The sequence below is a fragment of the Melospiza melodia genome, chromosome 4 (assembly GCF_035770615.1).
Source record: "Melospiza melodia melodia isolate bMelMel2 chromosome 4, bMelMel2.pri, whole genome shotgun sequence".
Taxonomy (NCBI): Eukaryota; Metazoa; Chordata; class Aves; order Passeriformes; family Passerellidae; genus Melospiza; species Melospiza melodia.
Window position 1 is genome coordinate 3,406,549 of NC_086197.1, and position 17,334 is coordinate 3,423,882.

The following is a 17,334-nucleotide window of genomic DNA, read 5'->3' on the forward strand; positions in this document are numbered from 1 at the left end:
TTCCCATCCATCCCCATCCCCATCCCCAGCCCCATCCCCAGCCCCATCCCCATCCCCATCCTCATCCATCCCATTCCCCACCTCCATCCCCATCCATCCCCATCCCCATCTATCCCCATCCTCAGCCCCATCCCCATCCCCATCCATCCCCATCCCCATCCCCACCTCCATTACCATCCATCCCCATCCCCATGCCCATCAATCCCATGCCCATGCCCATCCCCATGAATTCCCATCCCCATCCACCTCCATCCCCATCCCGGCGCTCTCTCCCCCCGCGCCGGGGGCGGAGGCGGGGGCGGTCCGGGGCCGTCCTGCGCCTCCCCCGGCGGCGGGGGAAGGGGGGGCCGGTGCCGGGGCCGTGCCCGGGGCCGGGGCCGGGGGAGGGAGGGCATCGCCCGCCCGCCCCGCCGGGAGAGAGCGCCGGGAGCCGCGCCGGGACGGCCGCGCCGAGGCACCATGCGGGCTGCGGGGCTGCTGCCGCTGCTGCCGCTGCTGCTGCTGCTGCCGCTCGGTGAGTGCCGCCCTCCGCTGCCCGTGCCTTCTCCCCCGCTCCGAGCATCCCTCGCCTTCCCGCCGCGCTCCGCTTTTCCCGTTACTATTGGCGAGTTTGGCGGAGCAGCAGCCGGGGGACGCGGGGCGCGCACCCGCAGCCCCAATGCGGCTTTATCGCGGCTCTTATCGGCACAGCCAGCGCAACTCGGAGCCGCAGTGCTGCTCGGATCTGCGCGGGGATGAGCTCCAGCTCTGCCCTCCCGCATCCCGCTCCGGGGCTCTGGGGAGAGCCGAGCTTCCCATCCCATCCCATCCCATGCCAGTTTTTGGGGTCCCGGTCAGCCAGGGGGGATTTTTGGACTGTTCGTGCAGCGGTCCAGGTGCTGCACCCGCGGAACGGGAGGCGGGGAGGGCGCGGAGAGCAGCGGGGAATGCTGCTGGAGGCAGCGATTCCCGGGTGGGATTGATGGTGGAGTTTGGGAAAAGGTGGAACTGGGAGTTCTTGGGGAGGTTTGGGAGTGGAAACAGCTCCTGGGGTGCTGCGGTAGTGTTGGGGTTCAGGGTGGGAGCTGTGGTGCTCTGGTTTTGGTGGATAAGTGGCCGTAAACCACATGGAAAAGTAGCAGGGAAAGGAAAGGTACTAAAGCTTTCCAGAGTGAATAAAGGTAGGGAGGAGCGGGGCATTTCTTCCTTATAATCAGGCAAGGAGAAAGAGGTGAGAAAAGAACATAAAATAAAGCAATAAAATAAAATATTTAAATAAAATTATGGAATGAAATAAAATGAAATAAAATAATAGAATAAAATAAAATATAAAATGAAATGAAATAAATAAAATAAAATAAAATAAAATAAAATAAAATAAAATAAAATAAAATAAAATAAAATAAAATAATGAAATCCTGCTGCAACTCCCGGCTCCCAGAAGAGCCTCTGCAGAGCTGAATGTGCTTTTATTCAAGGTAACAAAAGCTGGGGGATGCTCCGGAGGTAAAAGCACAAGTGGAGGCAGGGCCCTGGGGATTTAACTCTGGGGTGAATTCCCACAGCTCTGGCTGAAATCTCTGCCTGCTCCTTGTTTTCTCCTGTTCCTCTTGGGACTCACAGGGTTTGGGGGGCAGGCAGGTGTAAACCCTCATCTGTCCCTGATGCCAGCATGGGCTTGAAAAGAGATTTCTCTTCCCTTTAAAACTCAGGAAGCCTCGAGCATCATTACTACAGGCATAAAGTAGGAGCTGCTCATGCAATTTTTCTTGTGCTGGCCAGAATTTAGCCGAGTTTAGCTGACTTTGCCTTCTCAGAAGGTTTTGTTCTGTTTTCCAAAATGAGGTGATAAATACACTGGGATTGGGGCAAAATAGGCTTGTAGTGTGTGGACCTGTTTGTATAACACTCTGAAGTGATCCTATTACATCTTTATCAAAATTAATCGATTAAATCCTTCAAAACAGTCTTTTCTGCCATTCCGTGCTGCTCTTAAATTTTGAAATAAGCTCCTGAGAGATGCTTTAATGTTGCTCCCAGGGTATTGGAACCAGGATTTTCTTCCTTAGGGGCCAAGATAGACAGACATCCCTCTTTGCTGAGAGTGTGGGCTCAGAGTCCCAGCAGTGCTTAACTCCAAAACTGGGATCTGCTGTGGTCATCTGAGTTCCTCAAAACCTAAAATTCATCTTTTTTTCCCCCTTCCTCCTTTGATGGGAAGAAGTTGGGTTTGTAAGTGAAGCTGTAATATTTTGGGTATCTTAGGAAATAAAGAGTGGGATGGAGCCTGCATGATTTGGTGTGTTTAAATTGGATGTGAAATGAGAGTTGGGGATTTCAGAGCTGCTTTTTGGAAGGTGGCTTCTGTGTGTGGGGCAGAGCAGAACCAGCCCAAGTCTGATGAAGTTTTTAAAAGCAGCTCTCTGGCATACAGCAATTTCCTTAGAAATACTGATTTCCAGGCTTGTACATCCCAATCCTCTAATTCTGCATAGATTCCTCTTTATATCCTTGCTTAAATCAGAAGAAAATCAGCTTTAGACAAGGCAGAGCCAGTGTGTGCAAGAGATGCAGCAAATATAGCATTAGGTAAAAAACATCTTTAAATTCCACCAGCTGAAGAGAGGCTCAGAGTTACCCATTACAGCATCTTCATGGGATATTTTATTTTATTTATTCTTTCTCCACACTGCATCTTATATTCCCACCAAAATTGCATCAGGAAGAGACAAAAAATACTTTTTATTCTCAGGGGATCCAAAAGAGCCGCAGCTCAAACCTGTCCTGGGGGCAAAAAAGGGCAGGAAGGGTTTTTACCAGAGATCAAGCACCGAGCTCAAAGCAAGGCACAGATTGATGGGTTTGGAACCCTTGTTGCCAAAACACAGCTTTTCATTATTCCCAAAGCTGAATTCCCAGGCTACCTCCCCAGCACTGAGAGTTCCCTGGTACTGGGAGTTCGTGTTTGTGGATGAGCTGTCAGAGGTGTGCGTTTAAAAAAAACAAACATTTTACCCATTGAATACTAATCCTGACACGGGCAGGAGGAGGCAATTGGGGCCATGTCCCCAGGAGCAGAAAAAAAATGTTTAACCAGAGGGGGTTTTAGAATCAGCATCAAAGCAGAGACACTCTTGTGGGATATTTTGTCTTGGAGGAACTTTGATAAGACTTTTGCAAGGTTTTTGCCATTTTAGCCGTGCAAAGCCTTGGATTCCCTGCACAGACACAGTAACACCACCCCGAGGGCTGTTTCGGCTTAATTAAAGGATTGTTTGTAAATCACTTGAAGATTCCTGGATGAAAGGAGCTGGAGCGGTGCAATATACTGATTTAATTCCTGGGAGTCGCTCTGAAGGCTTGTGGGGAGGGTGATCATTCATGCTGGTGGCTGGAAATATCTGCTCCCAGCATTTGCAGGGAGGCTGGGGTAGCACTTTGGGTATTGTTTTCCCTATAAACCGTGTATTTTGTCTCCCTATCTGCACCTCTATAAGGTCTAAACCCACCAGCATGAGCTCTGGGGTGTTTTTTGGGACTGAGGGAGGTGATTCACAAACAGTGAGAATCCCTCTGGCTGTGCCCCATTATCCTGGGAGCTTTATCACTCTATAAGAGCAGAGAGGAGCTGTTGGGGTTTAGGTACCCTAAATTTTGCCCTTTTATCCGTGATGCTGCTCTGGGTGGCCCCTTTGCTGTGTTCCCAAGGACTCACCACACCAGTGGTAAAAGCACAAGTGGAGGCAGGGCCCTGGGGATTTAACCCTGGGAATTCCCACAGCTCTGGCTGAAATCTCTGCCTGCTCCTTGTTTTCTCCTGTTCCTCTTGGGACTCACAGGGTTTGGGGGGCAGGCAGGTGTAAACCCCCATCTGTCCCTGATGCCAGCATGGGCTTGAAAAGAGATTTCCCATTAGGACTCAGGAAGCCCTGAGCATCATTACTACAGGCATAAAGTAGGAGCTGCTCATGCAATTTTTCTTGTGCTGGCCAGAATTTAGCTGAGTTTAGCTGACTTTGCTTTCTCAGAAGGTTTTGTTCTGTTTTCCAAAATGAGGTGATAAATACATATCATAGGGGTAGGGACAAAACAGGCATGTTATAGGAGTGGGGACCTGTTTCTAGAACACTCTGAAGTGATCCTATTACATCTTTCTCTAAAATTAATTGATTAAATCCTTCAAAACAGCATTTTCCACCATTCCTTGCTGCTCTTAAATTTTGAAATAAGCTCTTTAGAGATGCTTTTATGTTGCTCCCTGGATATTAGAACAGTGAGTGTGTACAAGAGATGCAGCAAATGAGGCAAAAAACACCTTTAAATTCACCTTTAAATTCCACCCAGAACCCCTTGAAGCCCTGCAGAGCCAGGGAAGGAGAGAGTGGGGTTTTATCCTTACAGGATGGAGGTGAGGTCCTGTGACCGTGTTCACAGGGGTCTGAGGATGAGGGAAGAGATGAGGATCTGACTCCATGTTTCAGAAGGCTGATTTATTATTTTATGATATATATTACATTAAAACTATGCTAAAAGAATAGAAGAAAGGATTTCATCAGAAGGCTGGCTAAGAATAGAAAAAGAAGGAATGATAACAAAGGCTTCTGGCTCGGACAGAGAGTCTGAGCCATCTGACTGTGATTGGCCATTAATTACAAACAACCACATGGGCCCAATCCCAGATGCACCTGTTGCATTCCACAGCAGCAGATAACCATTGTTTGCATTTTGTTCCTGAGGCCTCGCAGCTTCTCAGGAGGAAAAATCCCAAGGAAAGGATTTTTCAGAAGACACGTCTGTGACAAGATCCGGCTGTAACATCTGCCTGTGCTGCAGGGGCTCAATCCCCCAAGCACAGGAGCCTTCAGCAGCTTCATCTCCAGGTGGTCCCGGCAGGATGATGCCTGTAGCAAACCCACCTGTGGATGGGCAGGAATTCCTCCCTCCCAGGCAGGATGATGCCCATCCAGTGGCAAACCCACCTGAGGGAGGGCAGGAATTCCTCCCTCCCCACTGCTGAGTAGTGACACTCAGAAATGTGCCGGTTGTGATCCTGAGCATGCACCTGACCTGCGGTGCTGTTCCCAGCCTGACACCACCCCTGCACGGCCAGGAGCCACCCCCAGAGCAGCAGGAGAGGGTTTGAGCCCTGCAGGAATCCGGGTGGCCCGGTTGGGTCCGTTCCCCGTGTGCAGGCATGTGAACTCTCAGCAGCCTCTGCGGAGCTTTCACACGCTCCTGGCAGCTTCCTGCTCCTCAGCCTGTTTACGTGCTCAGCCCCTTCCACCACTGGCCCATCTCCACCTAAGGATGTTGTTTCTGAATTCTTGCAATGCCTGCCCTTTCCTTCACACAGAGGTCCTGAGCAAACCTTGCTGCTTTTTTTTTTTTTTTTTTTTTTCTTTTCCCACTCTCTAAGCAACGCACACACAAAGTCATCTGGCATTTCTTGTTCTCCAGCTACCTGGGCTCAGTCCACTGCCACCCCCAGGGCTTTGCCAAATACTCCACCTTGCAGAGAGCAGTTCCTTTAGGCTGGGAATTGCCAAACAAATCCATGAAGTGCTTCACTTGTAGTTTGTGAGGCCACCTTGATTCTCCATTGAGGTCTTGCAGTTCCTTTGGGAATGTGGCATCCATCACTCCCAAAAACCTGTTTGACGCTTTTTTTTTTTTAATACTTTTTTTTTTTTTTTCCCTGAACTGCCTGGTGGGACGGTGTCCTACACCCCAGAGGTGCTTCCTCCAGTGCTTTGTTTTTTGGGGACATTTTTTTCTCAGCTTCATTGGGTTTTAAGTGCTATAATTATATATTTGTTGTTGTGCTGGGCTGAAGCCTTGCAGTGTTTTGCTCTGGGGATCCTTGGAGAATACACTGATCCACTGCAAACAGACAGGAGGGATGTGCTCTGCTCATATGACAGCTCCAGAGGTGCTCAAAATGATGCTAATTTTTATCCAAAAAGATGCTAATTTTTGTGCTAAAAAGCCCTGTCTGAGAAGATAGAGCTGGGGAGAAACAGATAATCTTCCTTGCTACTGTACAAAAATCACATAAGATTTTTTCAGCTATAAACTGAAGAGGTGAAATGCTGTTTAACGAACTGCTGTGTGGAGTTCCTCTCTCTATTTTTCAAGTGTTTGTTGCCCAGACTGTGCAGTGAGTGGTCAGGGACAGGGGGGATTCTCTCAGCTGGGGCTGCTGTGGTACAAATAGCATCAAGAAGTGTTCAGAAGGGTAGATGTGGTGCTTAGGGACATGGTTTAGTGGGGGACCTGGCATGTTAGCTTAATGACTTAATGGACTTAATGTTCCTAGAGATCTTTTCCTACTAATGATTCCATGATTCCATGGGCAGGGACACCTTCCACTGTCCCAGGATGCTCCAATCCCCATCCAGCCTGGCCTTGGACACTTCCAGGGATCCAGGAGCAGCCACAGCTTCTCTGGGCACCCTGTGCCAGGGCTTTACACCCTCACAGTAAAGCTGAGGTTCCTTCAAAGATGACTAAACCTGTTTCAAGTTACCCGCTGGCTTTGAATTGCAAATAATGCTGGAAATAGTGATTATTGGAGGGAATCTTGGAAAATGCTAATAGTACCTTTCATGACTTTAGGGAGCGTAGAGCTCTGTGGTGGCTTATTTAGGGTGACTTTTTGAGGGTCACATGCCCATACACACTTGATTTGAGTTGTTGTGTGTCTTAGAGCCAGCCTTTGGCACTGAATGTTGCTCAAGTCCATTGGGAACCAGAAAATGCCAGGACACCCTAAAGAGAAAAAACCCCTCTCTCCTTCAAGAGGTGAAACTGATGCCTTGGGAAGGCTGAGCTAGAACAAAGACTAGATGGAGTTAAAGAACAAAGCAGGGATTTATTAAAAGGCCTCCATGGCTGCACCTTGGGCAGCACCAGAGCCCAGCCAGGGCTGCACCCAAGATGAACCAAAACGGCCCCAAAATGCACGAGCGCTGCCGGGGTCTGTCCCTGGGATCAGCTCTGCTCCATTTGCACCTTGCAGTTCATTGTCCCATTGCAGCTTTAGCCCAGGCAGTCCCACCCTGCTTGTTTTTCTCTCTCCAGCCCACGGGGTTTGTGCTCCTGGGCTGAGATTTGGCTCATTTGTCCTTGGTGCCCAGCTGGAGCAGGAATTGTTTTGTCTCCCTGCTCTGTGCACAGAGCTCACCATCCCATAATATGAAGCTCAGAGCCACACACTAAAGCAGCTCAGAATGTGAAAAATACAAAAGCTCAAACCTGAGGCATCATTTTCCCCCCTGAAAGCTCAAACCTGAAGCATCAAAGCGAAGCCGCTCAAACTCCACAAGCACCAACATCCTTCATTACTCATCTGCCTGTTGGGTCCCAGGTCTTGCTGATGGAAGTTTTCTCACCACCAGATGTGCCTGTTTAGCAAATCTTTGCATCCCTGCAGCTCTGCATGCTGCAGGCACCTTTTCTGCCCCGTAAATAACGTGTGTCTCACGCCTGGCTTGGCCGCGGGCCAGGCGCTCTCAGCAGACACCGGTGACACTTTGGTGACAAAGCATTGCAAGGACACAAGGAGAATTCAAACAACTTATTAAAATCCACTCCGTGTGGTGTCTCAGCACCCAGCAGAGAGCAGGAGGAGAAAGGAATAGGAGTGAACCTTTCTTTTGGGCAGTGGGAATTCCAGCGCTGCTGGAACATCTGCTTTTGGATGTGCATCCAAAATGAGCAGCAGAGGGAAGGGAACAGGCAAGGCTGAGATTTGGCTTTCAGCAAGGCTCCACTTGTGAATAACATCCCAAGTTCTGTGTCTCGGGGCTGGGTGGGGATGGGTTCCAGTTTGGGCAAACTGGGATGACTGGACTTAAGGAGGAAGGGAAAATTGGAGTCACTGTGTGATTCTTCTGCCTTTTCCTCCCACTGAGGGACACAAGGTAAGGCCATGGAGGTTCAGATATTTAACTAAGGTGTTCAAGGTTGTAGCTGAGTTATCCTTGAATCTAGCTGTGCCTTCTGAAGGCAATTCAGATCTGTCTTGGGATGATTTGTCCACTAGAGATGCTTGTTTCCACAAATGCTCCCCAACATGGTCTGATGTTGCATCAAAAATATCCAGGACCTGCCCCTGGATACACTTATGTTGTGTAACACTCTCTGTATATACTCAAAAATGTAAAAAAAATGGAGTTTGGGATTTGGACTGACTTCTTGCTGGTGGGTCAGGAGTGCACCCTAAAGGCTGCAAAATGAACAGGCAAATAAGAAGAACGTGGTCCTTGGGTTTAAAAACGAAATCTGTGCCTGTTGTCAGGTGCAGGACAGATCCTTAGAAATGGGCAGAGATGGGATCTGAGTTAAAAGCTCCTCCAAAACTGAAAAAGAAATTTTTTTTTCTGAGTTGGTCCCATTTTAGATGTTGCTTTGAGGTCTGGTTCATATTCTTATCATCCTGAATAAAATTGGATTAATCCAGTGGCTTTTTCTCTGTTTCACAGGCTCTGTGTGCAGAGAGCTTTGGTCTTAGGCCGCATGGCTGATGAGGGTGGTGAAAGGGGAAGGAAGGTCATTTTGCAGTGGAAGAATAAGGCCTCAGTTATTAATGGCAAAGGCTGAAATTTTCTCTCTCAGCCTTAATTGATTTTGGCAAATTTAACTGGAGGAGAAAGTAGAAATTGGCTTAGAAATTAAGCCCTAATACTTAAATATATATTAGATCTATTGTAGAGAAATGAGGAGACAGCCTTGTTAAACTTTTATTCTAAGTGGCTTCTGCTGGATACAGGCAAAGAGAAAAATACCCAATTTCTAACTTGGACAAAGGGGACTTGAAAGGCTCTTCAGAAAGTCTTGGAGAAACTCTGTTTGAGAAAGTGCTTCTTTGAAACCTAATAGCAAAGACCACTTTTTTTTTTTCCCCCCTCCCTGGAGTCTAAAGGCAGGAGGGCAAGATAAGACATTCCACCACGTAGGCAAATGGGGAAAAAAAAAAGAGAAAAGTTTAAATGATAGTGCTGCAGGCTGTGGAAAGTGGAGAGCTCTCAGGGTGACTATTATGTGCTGCTTATCAAAATGCTGTGAGCCCTGACTGTGAGAAAAAGCAGAGTAATTTAAGAGATGCTCTGTGCCAGCACAGATCTGGTTAGCAGTGGTTGTACTGGAACAGCATCAAGTAACCATCAAGTAATCCTTGAGATATATCTAATCTATATGTATCTATATCTCTATCCACATTAAATAAGCAATAAAGTTGTCCTCACTGGACATTTCTAATTAATCAAGCAACAGAAGAAATGTTTAAAGCACAGGTAAGGGCAGCAAGTTTTTTACCACGTACTGAGTCAGGTGATAAAGGAGCAGCCTCAAAGCAGGTTGTGATTGCAGAACTCCAAATCAGTATTCTCATCATGCATTTCTTGCAGCCATCACTCTCTGCTGGCGACCTGGTTCGTTTTTTGGAGCCTGAAGGAACAAAAACAACAAATAAACAAGAATTTGTTCCTGTGGGTTTCTCTTGGCAAAGCGGAGAAAGTAGCAACACGCAGTAAAAGCAGAAAACAGCCTCCTCCTGTTTTATTTTCTTTTTTGTTGGCTTTTTCCTTCTAACATTGGTCTCATTTTCAGATGGATCAGCACCCTGATCTGATTTGACAAATGCCAAGAAATGTTTGTGCTCTCCACTGCCTCATTCTAAGGGCACATAAATTTATACCAAATCACAGCATTGCCATAAACACCCCAAAATCCTGTGTGGCAAAGAAAAGCTGTGATACATGTGCTGCAAATGGGAGGAACCAGCAATTCTGGGGCTCCCAGAAATCCTGATCCAACTGAGAGACAGCCAGGACAAAAGATAAGCAAAATGGGACAGGGCATTGTGTCAGCTGTGAAGCCAGAGAGCAAAATTCACAGCCTTGAGCCCAAATTTCAAGCGTGCAGGATTTAATCTCCCCATCACCTCCACTTTCCCAAGGCTCAGGGTCATTCCCATACCAAAAAGCCAAGGAGAGGTGCTGATCTCTTTGACATAAAGAATAAATTTTCCTGTCCTGTACAGTACACGGAATACTGCGGAAAATGAAAGTTTAGAGATTAATGCAACACCCTATTATAGACAATTATTTTGTTTCCTTCATATTTTCCCAGCTGGCTAAAAAAAGCCCTCAAGGCTCTCAGTCCATGTGATTTTGTGGGCTTCTAAGACAGTTCCTGCCCATGAATGGCACAAATAAATCCCCATTAACCGCATTCAACAGGAGAATGATCTTTTTTTTCTCATTAAAGCTTCACAAAGGGTTCAAAACCTCATTTTATGGCAGGGTGCTTTGATTTAAATTGATGTGGCTTAAATTATGAATTTTAATCATGACTTAAAATACAGAAGGAGAAAGTTATAATTTGAATGATTTGATTTTTATCATGTTTTTCATTTACAATTCATAGCTATATCCCTTAAGCAGGACTGATTCTCCTCATTGTAAAAGTTGGAGATTTACAGCCCACTCTTGCCTTTCAGCTGTGTTTTCTAACCAGGCTGGCACACTCTGAAGATATTTGTGGAAGGAATTTTATAGCCTGAGACCTCTCTATTTTGATCCCTAATTTATGCATCTCTGGAGTCGTCCTTGGTAATGATGAATAAAACTAATTTAGGTTTATTGGTGGAAATCACTCTTTGCTTGTAGAGGAAATTTCTGTTAAACTGACAAATGCAAAAGAGCATTTACAATTCCTTTAAGATACATCAAATAACCGAGGACCTTGGGTACCTTATGCAATAAACTTTTCAACAAACTTTTCAGTTTAGTGCTAAGCAATTCACTGAGCAAATCTCCAGCGTCAATCTGTGATGGAGTTAGTGACTGAAATGAATTGTTCTGTGTCCCTTGAGAGTTTCAAATAAACAGGAGTCATTCTCTTAAAATTCACTTTTACTGTTTAAAATGGGAGAGGAAACAATTTTATTTTTCAGCTGCTGGTTTCCAGTTGTTTTTGCAGTTTGGAATTAACTGTTGGTGGAGCAGCTGAATGTGTTTCTCCTTGACTTGGAGAGGGAATTTCAGTGGATAGCTGAGGTTTATGCAAATAACTTTTGATTGTCTAAATGGGACTGACTATCCCATGTCTGGATACCCTGGATGTCTGCCCATAGTGTAGGCAGAAAGCAATTAAAGAGAAACAAAAATTAACAAAACTTCCTTTAATTGACTGCCCTGTTTTTGTCTCATATCCAAATCCAGCCCCACTTAGTGCTGGAAAAGCTGAGTTCCTCAAGTGCCACGGGTGTCCTGGTTGGGTTTGATCTCACTGCAATATATTGAATGTTCTTTTTGGTGCTAGATGATAAAATCTCCCAAAAATTAGGGAGATATTTGGGCTTGACGGATTGTGGCTCATCCAGGCTCATCCAGCCTGTTCTGATGTATTCTCTTGCTGATCCAACATGACAGCATTTTCTCCAGCAAGCTTGGCAAATAAAACTTTGCTGTTTAAAGCAACAGAGAGGAAGAAATGAAGGAAAATAAAATAATCCTGAGGTGATTGTGATTGCCACTCCTGCCATCACTCTTTGCGCAAATCCATCCCAGTGAGAGGACGCATTTGCTTCTGCTGCAACACATCAGTTTAGGCTAATAAATGTCTTTGATAAGCTGTAGTTTGACCCAGCTCAAGGTGGAGGAAGCTCTAACAGACCCTGGGCAGGTTCCTGCAGCCCTCACTCTGCATTTCCCTAGTCCAAATCCCTCCCAGGCTCTTGGGAGGAGCAGCATCCCATTCTCAGGATGGCCATGCTCCTGAGAAGTTCTTCCATGGTGAGTGGGTATCAAAACCTGGCCTGTAATTCACCATCTCACTCCCAAACATTATTTTCTGGAGAGTTTTCCAGCCAGGAGAAGGTCAGTAGAGGAGAGGGTGGTGTTGAGGAATTCCTAATGAGGACAAGGATGGGCAATACAACCCCCAGTGAAGGACACAACCTGTCACCCATCAGTGTCCACACTCGCCATTCCAGGTTTCTCCAAATCACAGCTTCACTTGCTGGGGGTGATTTAGGGCAGTCAGTTTGGGAGGGGGAAAAAAATAAGCTTTTATTTTGGCAAAGGAAGTGGTTCAAGCACAGTGGAGTGGTGGAAGAGCGGTGAAAAGTAGAAATGTGAGGTTGGGTTGGTGGCAAGAGAAGCAGGAGATGTCATGTCATGATGTGTGTACTTACAAATGCCCTTTAGAGGGTTGGGGGAGGAAACACTGGAGTCCAAACTGATGGTTGAGAAAGCAAAAAGATGGTTTTCTGCTTTAGAAAAATCCACCTGTTTCTGTGTTCCTATTACTGCACCTGGCCACAGGTAGCTGATATCTGCACCTGGTAAATTCTGGGCATTTAAAGGAATTTGGGTGTGACAGGAGAACCCCAAAGGAGCAGTGCTCTTCCTCCCTGATCATGTTAGAAATGAAAATTCCAGCATTTTTTAGCATCCTTGATGGAAGCAGTGACCTGGCCCCACCAGCATCTCCTGCTCTTTCAGGAGTCTGTGCATTTAATCCCTGGCCAGCACAGAGGCTTTCAGCATTGCAGGACATTTAATGGATAATTGCATAGGCTCTGGATGGGTGCAGAGCCCCAGCATGATGAGAAATTCATGGGGTGCTGTGGACAGTGGGTTATTTTGCTGTGGACAGTGGGTTATTTTGGCCCAAACCCAAAGCCACGCTCTGGAGTGGTCCCGCTGCGTGCAGCTCTCCGTTATCTCTGCTGTGTTCTCACCCTGAAAAATCCCACTGCCAATCCTGATAAAATACTGCAAGGGGAGAAAAAAAAATAAAATAAGTCAGGAAACCACCAAAAGAAGCTCCATGTGCCTTGGGGGTTTGATGGGGAGCACTGGGGGGGAACAGCCACCCCAAAGGAATGCCAGCTATTTCGGGCTGTGTTTGTGTTTGAGGCAAGAGCAGGAGGAGGAAGAGGAGGAGGAGGAGGGTTGCAGCTCCACGCTTTTTCTGCCGTGAGAGCCTTTTGCATGTCTGGCAGGATGGCTCCAATCTGATTAGGAGGAGGTTTGATTAGGAGGGGGCTCTCTGTGGGGGCAGCAGGGGGATGGGGGATGCATGTAAAGCTGCTTTCCCTGGGAGCAGCAGCCAGGGGATGCCCCGAGCCCAGCTGGCCTTTTAGGGAGGGTTCCCTCCTAATCCAGCTCAGAAGCAGTTTTGGGGCAGGGGTTTATCTCTGTCTTGGCTGGTCAGATTGGGACCCTGAGGTGCTGCAAGAGGAGTGTTGATAAAGTGGATGGGTGAGGAGCAGAGGCACAAGGAAACCTCTGTAGGGGAACTGCCTTTGAGGCTGGATTTTGGGATCTCACTCTACTTATTTATTAATTAATAATTAACTAATTAATATATTTATTTATTTACTCCCATCCTGAAGGCTGACACTCATTACAGTTACAGGGAGGATTAAAAAAGTGCAGGCCATGAGCTGTTCCTGCAAAGATTTTGACTCTGTCTGAGCAGAGGCACTCACCCCACAGAGGGACAGGAGAGAGAAAGGCTGCTAAGGTTTTGTCTCTGCTCAAATCTGACGAGATCACATGCTCACAGTCTCTGTCTGAAGAAATAAGAAGCATTCCTGCCTCAGGAATTTATTTCTTAGAGGAATTTTTTTAGAAAGGAAATTGAGGAAATATTGGAGGAAATATTTATTTCTGAGACCCTCGGATCTCTCAGCCCCTGTTTTAAGTACCAAGACTATTCCTTGCTGAGATGGACAGTTATGCCTGTGGGCAGATTTCCCCTTTTTCTGCTCAAAAAAGGCAAGAAATGACTTGTTACAGGAACTTGGTACCACCTGCATCTCTCGGGACTCCCCAAAGCCAGAGTTGCAAATTTTCCCAGTCTGTTCAAGCTATGGCTGTTGCCATGAAACTGCCAAGAGTGGGGAGAGAAGGAGCTCTCTGCTTGATAATCTAGATTAGGAACAAGGAATTTGTTCTGTAGTAATAAGGATCAGCTCTGGATCTGCTTGGATTTGGATTTGAGCTCTCTGCCCAGGGGTGAGGGCCCAGCATCCGAATGTCCTGATGCTGTCACTCATCTCCATCACACGTTTGGGCTGCCCTCCAAGCATCAGGGTTAGGGTTTGGGTTTGCAAGAAGGGGATTTGCTCCACACCTTTCTTTCCTCCAACATTGTTTCTGCTTCTGTTTGGGAGAGCTGATTTGAATCCTGCAGCAGCACAGGACTTGGCCATCTGCTGCATCATCCTTAGTCCCAAAATGCAGTGCCTGGATTCCAGTAAATATTCTATTTATTTGGCTGCTCTGCTGAGCAGAAACTTCCTGGGCAAAGGAAGTTTCAAATGCATCATTTGAGCGTTTCAGCCTCTCATCAGTGACTCTGTGGCCCACATTGAGAAGTCTGGGTACTGGGAGGGACTGGTGATGGAGAAGCAGAGCAATTCCAGGCCAGGCTGAGTGGAGTTCTGGTCTAGTAGGAAGTGTCCCTGCCAGCAGGGCTGGAACGAGATGATCTTCAAGGTCCCTTCCAACCCAAACCATTCTGTGATTCTGTGGTGATTCTGTGCCAGCCACCAGGGCCAGGAGCATGCCTGCACCACAGAGCAGTGTCTGCAGTACATGGGCTTGTAACTAATTAATTATTTAAAGCAATCAGTTGCTAAGAATTTAAAACAAACAACAATCAATTACTGAGAATTATCAATGAGCATTGCTGGAAGTTGTCATTTGTTTTTGATGGCTCAGCTCTTTCTTGCCTCCATGGTCAGCAGGCTCAGGGCTTGATTTCTGAGTGGTGTCCAGCATCATTTTATCCAATTAGAGAATAATTTCCAGAGATGTCAGGAGGAGATGGGCTCAGGGCAGTGAGAGGGTATTTTTGCACAGCTGATTGTGCTTCTCCAAATGCACATTTGAAATGTGTGTGGGGATTTTTCAGCTCTTTTCTGCCTAGCTGTAATCAGGGATGCTGTCTTCAGGTAGTTTTGGCAGCAAGCCATGCTTTGATTTGGCCAGGGATCACTTGCAAACATGCCAGGAATGTTCATGCAGCTGCAGCCTTCACCAGAGCAGAGGCTCCAGCTCCAGGATTACAACCAGCAGCACCCACTGAATCCCAGCTCAGTGCCCCCCTCCCCTCTGCTCTGCTGGTGGCTTTCTGTGGCTCCCATCATGTCCCTGCCCTCTCCTCCCATCTCCATCCCCACCATGAGTCCAGTTTCCTAAAGGAAATGCCCAAGCTGACGTGTCAGAGTTTCCCTGCTGAGCACAAAGCAGGACCTGGTGTCTGTCACCCCAGAAGCAAAGAGGAATTGGGATATTTCCATCAAGCCCAGCCCCACAGCTCCCTCATGTACCCAGAACTGTGGATCCCCTCCAAGGTGAGAACTCAGCCTGGTGTTTGCAGACCTGATGGCCTCTCTTAGGAGGAAGAGGAGGATGATTAGCAGCAGGGAGGGGATGCAGCTCCTTCTTCCTTCCTGCTTCCTTTGCTCCCTTCCCTTGCCCTGCCACTGCCTTCCCTGTGGCACAGCCTCAAGGCACTGCCCTCGAGAGAAGGGTTTGATGGCAGGGAGATGTTTTTGAGCTCAGCAAAGCCCTGAGCTCAATAGGTGACATGGACAGGGTCTGTTCCATCCAGCCACCCTGGGTGCAGGTGCTGTAAGCTTTGCTTTCCTCTAGATACCATTTAGGTTTTTCCTCCCTGCCTGGCAAATCTCTTTGTGCTCAAACTCACTACCTATCATGGGAGTTTTGAGGACCTGAGTATGACCCTTGCTGTGTGCTGTATTTTTTTCATATATTACATTTATTTTTTGGCTTCAGTTTCTCAGCATGCAACTACGCCATTGAAACCTACTAAGTGCAAAGCATTGCATCCCCAACCAGCAAATCTCTTTCTGCTCAAACTCACTACCTGTCATGGGAGTTTTGGGGACCTGAGTTTGACCCTTGTTTTGTGCTGTATTTTTTTTCATATATTACATTTTTTTGGCTGGAGTTTCTCAGCACGCAACCACACCATTGAAACCTACTGAGTGCAAAGCATTGCATCGCCAACCCAGTGACATCCCACAACTTCCCATGCTCTTCTGCTCAGCTGTAACCAGGCAGGAATCTCACTCCTTGCTGGGCTGCTGGGTGGACAACATTGTTCCCCTATTGAGTCATTAACAATGAGGTCATTGGGCTGGAAAGAGAATGTCATTCAGCAGCCAAGAACCCAGCTGGCTGATCCCGGTTGTGTCTCATCTCCTATGACAAAGCCACTTTTAATTGACTAATTAAAGCTTTTGCAGGCTCCATCTTGGAAGGGATGACCAAAATAGACATTGTTCTTTGTCAGCATTAAGTCAGGCCAGTTGGCTGTTTAAGAAGCAAGACCTTTCTTCCTTCTCCACTTTGCCACTTGCTGTGCAGGCCTTAATTTCTGGTCCTGGCAATGGGAAAACCTCCTCAGAGATATCCCACCATGTGTTGCAGAGCAAGCTGTTTGACTGAGGCCCCAAGGACCCCAAGAAAGCTCACCCAAAGCCCCCTCAAGCCACTTTGGGATGGCCTCTCTGCGTTACCATCACACCTTTTGTTGGACACTTGGTATTTTGGGTTCCCAACTCCTCTAGGGGTTTGATATTGCACCTAAACCTATGGCATTGTGGTGCTCCCATACCCTGCAGGCCTTACAAGGGCAATTTGATCCACTGGCTGTGGGCCAAGGGCATTTTTCTTCCCATTTCTGGGCCATCTTTATGTCGCTAACGTCCTCGTCCTAACCTGAGTAGGCAGCCAACCAGTAGAACACTCATTCATCATCGTTGGTCAACTAACCTCATTCACTTACTTAATAATCATTCTAGTTTCATTCCCCCTTGCAGCTGCCCTAGAAAATGAACTACTCAAACTCTAATTAACTCTAACGGTTTATAAAAATTTATGTACTTTTTGGGTGGTACAGTGCAGGTGGAAAGCAGGGACATGTCCAAGCACTGGCAAGAGATGTGTCCACAGTAAATCCTTGCTTCCCTCAGCTGAGTGCTTCTGCACTGCCAGGACCCTCACCACCCCCTGAATTAAGATGTTTTGAGCCCTGAGACCACTGGCCACTTCTGCTCTTTGCATCTCTTGCTCTCATTGCCACTCTGCCTAACACCATCCCCAAACCAGAGAACAAATGTGCCCTGAGGGACTCCACAGGACAAACCCTGCTTCGTGCAGCTACCTTGCCATTTCCATGAAACCCCCAGGCTTTTTTCAGCCTGCAGTGTGATTGTCTCAAAGCAGATTTATCTCCTTTTTGCTGCCCAGGCCCTGCTGAGCAGGAACGCTGGGTGTGTGTTTACCAGGGCCTGTGTCCCAGCCCTAA

General features: G+C 47.1%; 1 protein-coding gene across 4 annotated transcripts in view; it reads left to right on the forward strand.

Annotated features, from left to right (window-relative positions):
* The first annotated feature begins 429 nt into the window (after window positions 1–429).
* The window catches only part of PODXL (podocalyxin like), a 48,611-nt gene continuing 31,706 nt past the window's right edge, over window positions 430–17,334 (forward strand). For all 4 annotated transcript variants that reach the window (XM_063153658.1, XM_063153659.1, XM_063153660.1 and 1 more), the window contains exon 1: window positions 430–514. In XM_063153658.1, coding sequence (XP_063009728.1) covers window positions 460–514 — 55 coding nt within the window. In that variant the 5' untranslated portion in view covers window positions 430–459. The remainder of the gene's footprint in view (window positions 515–17,334) is intronic.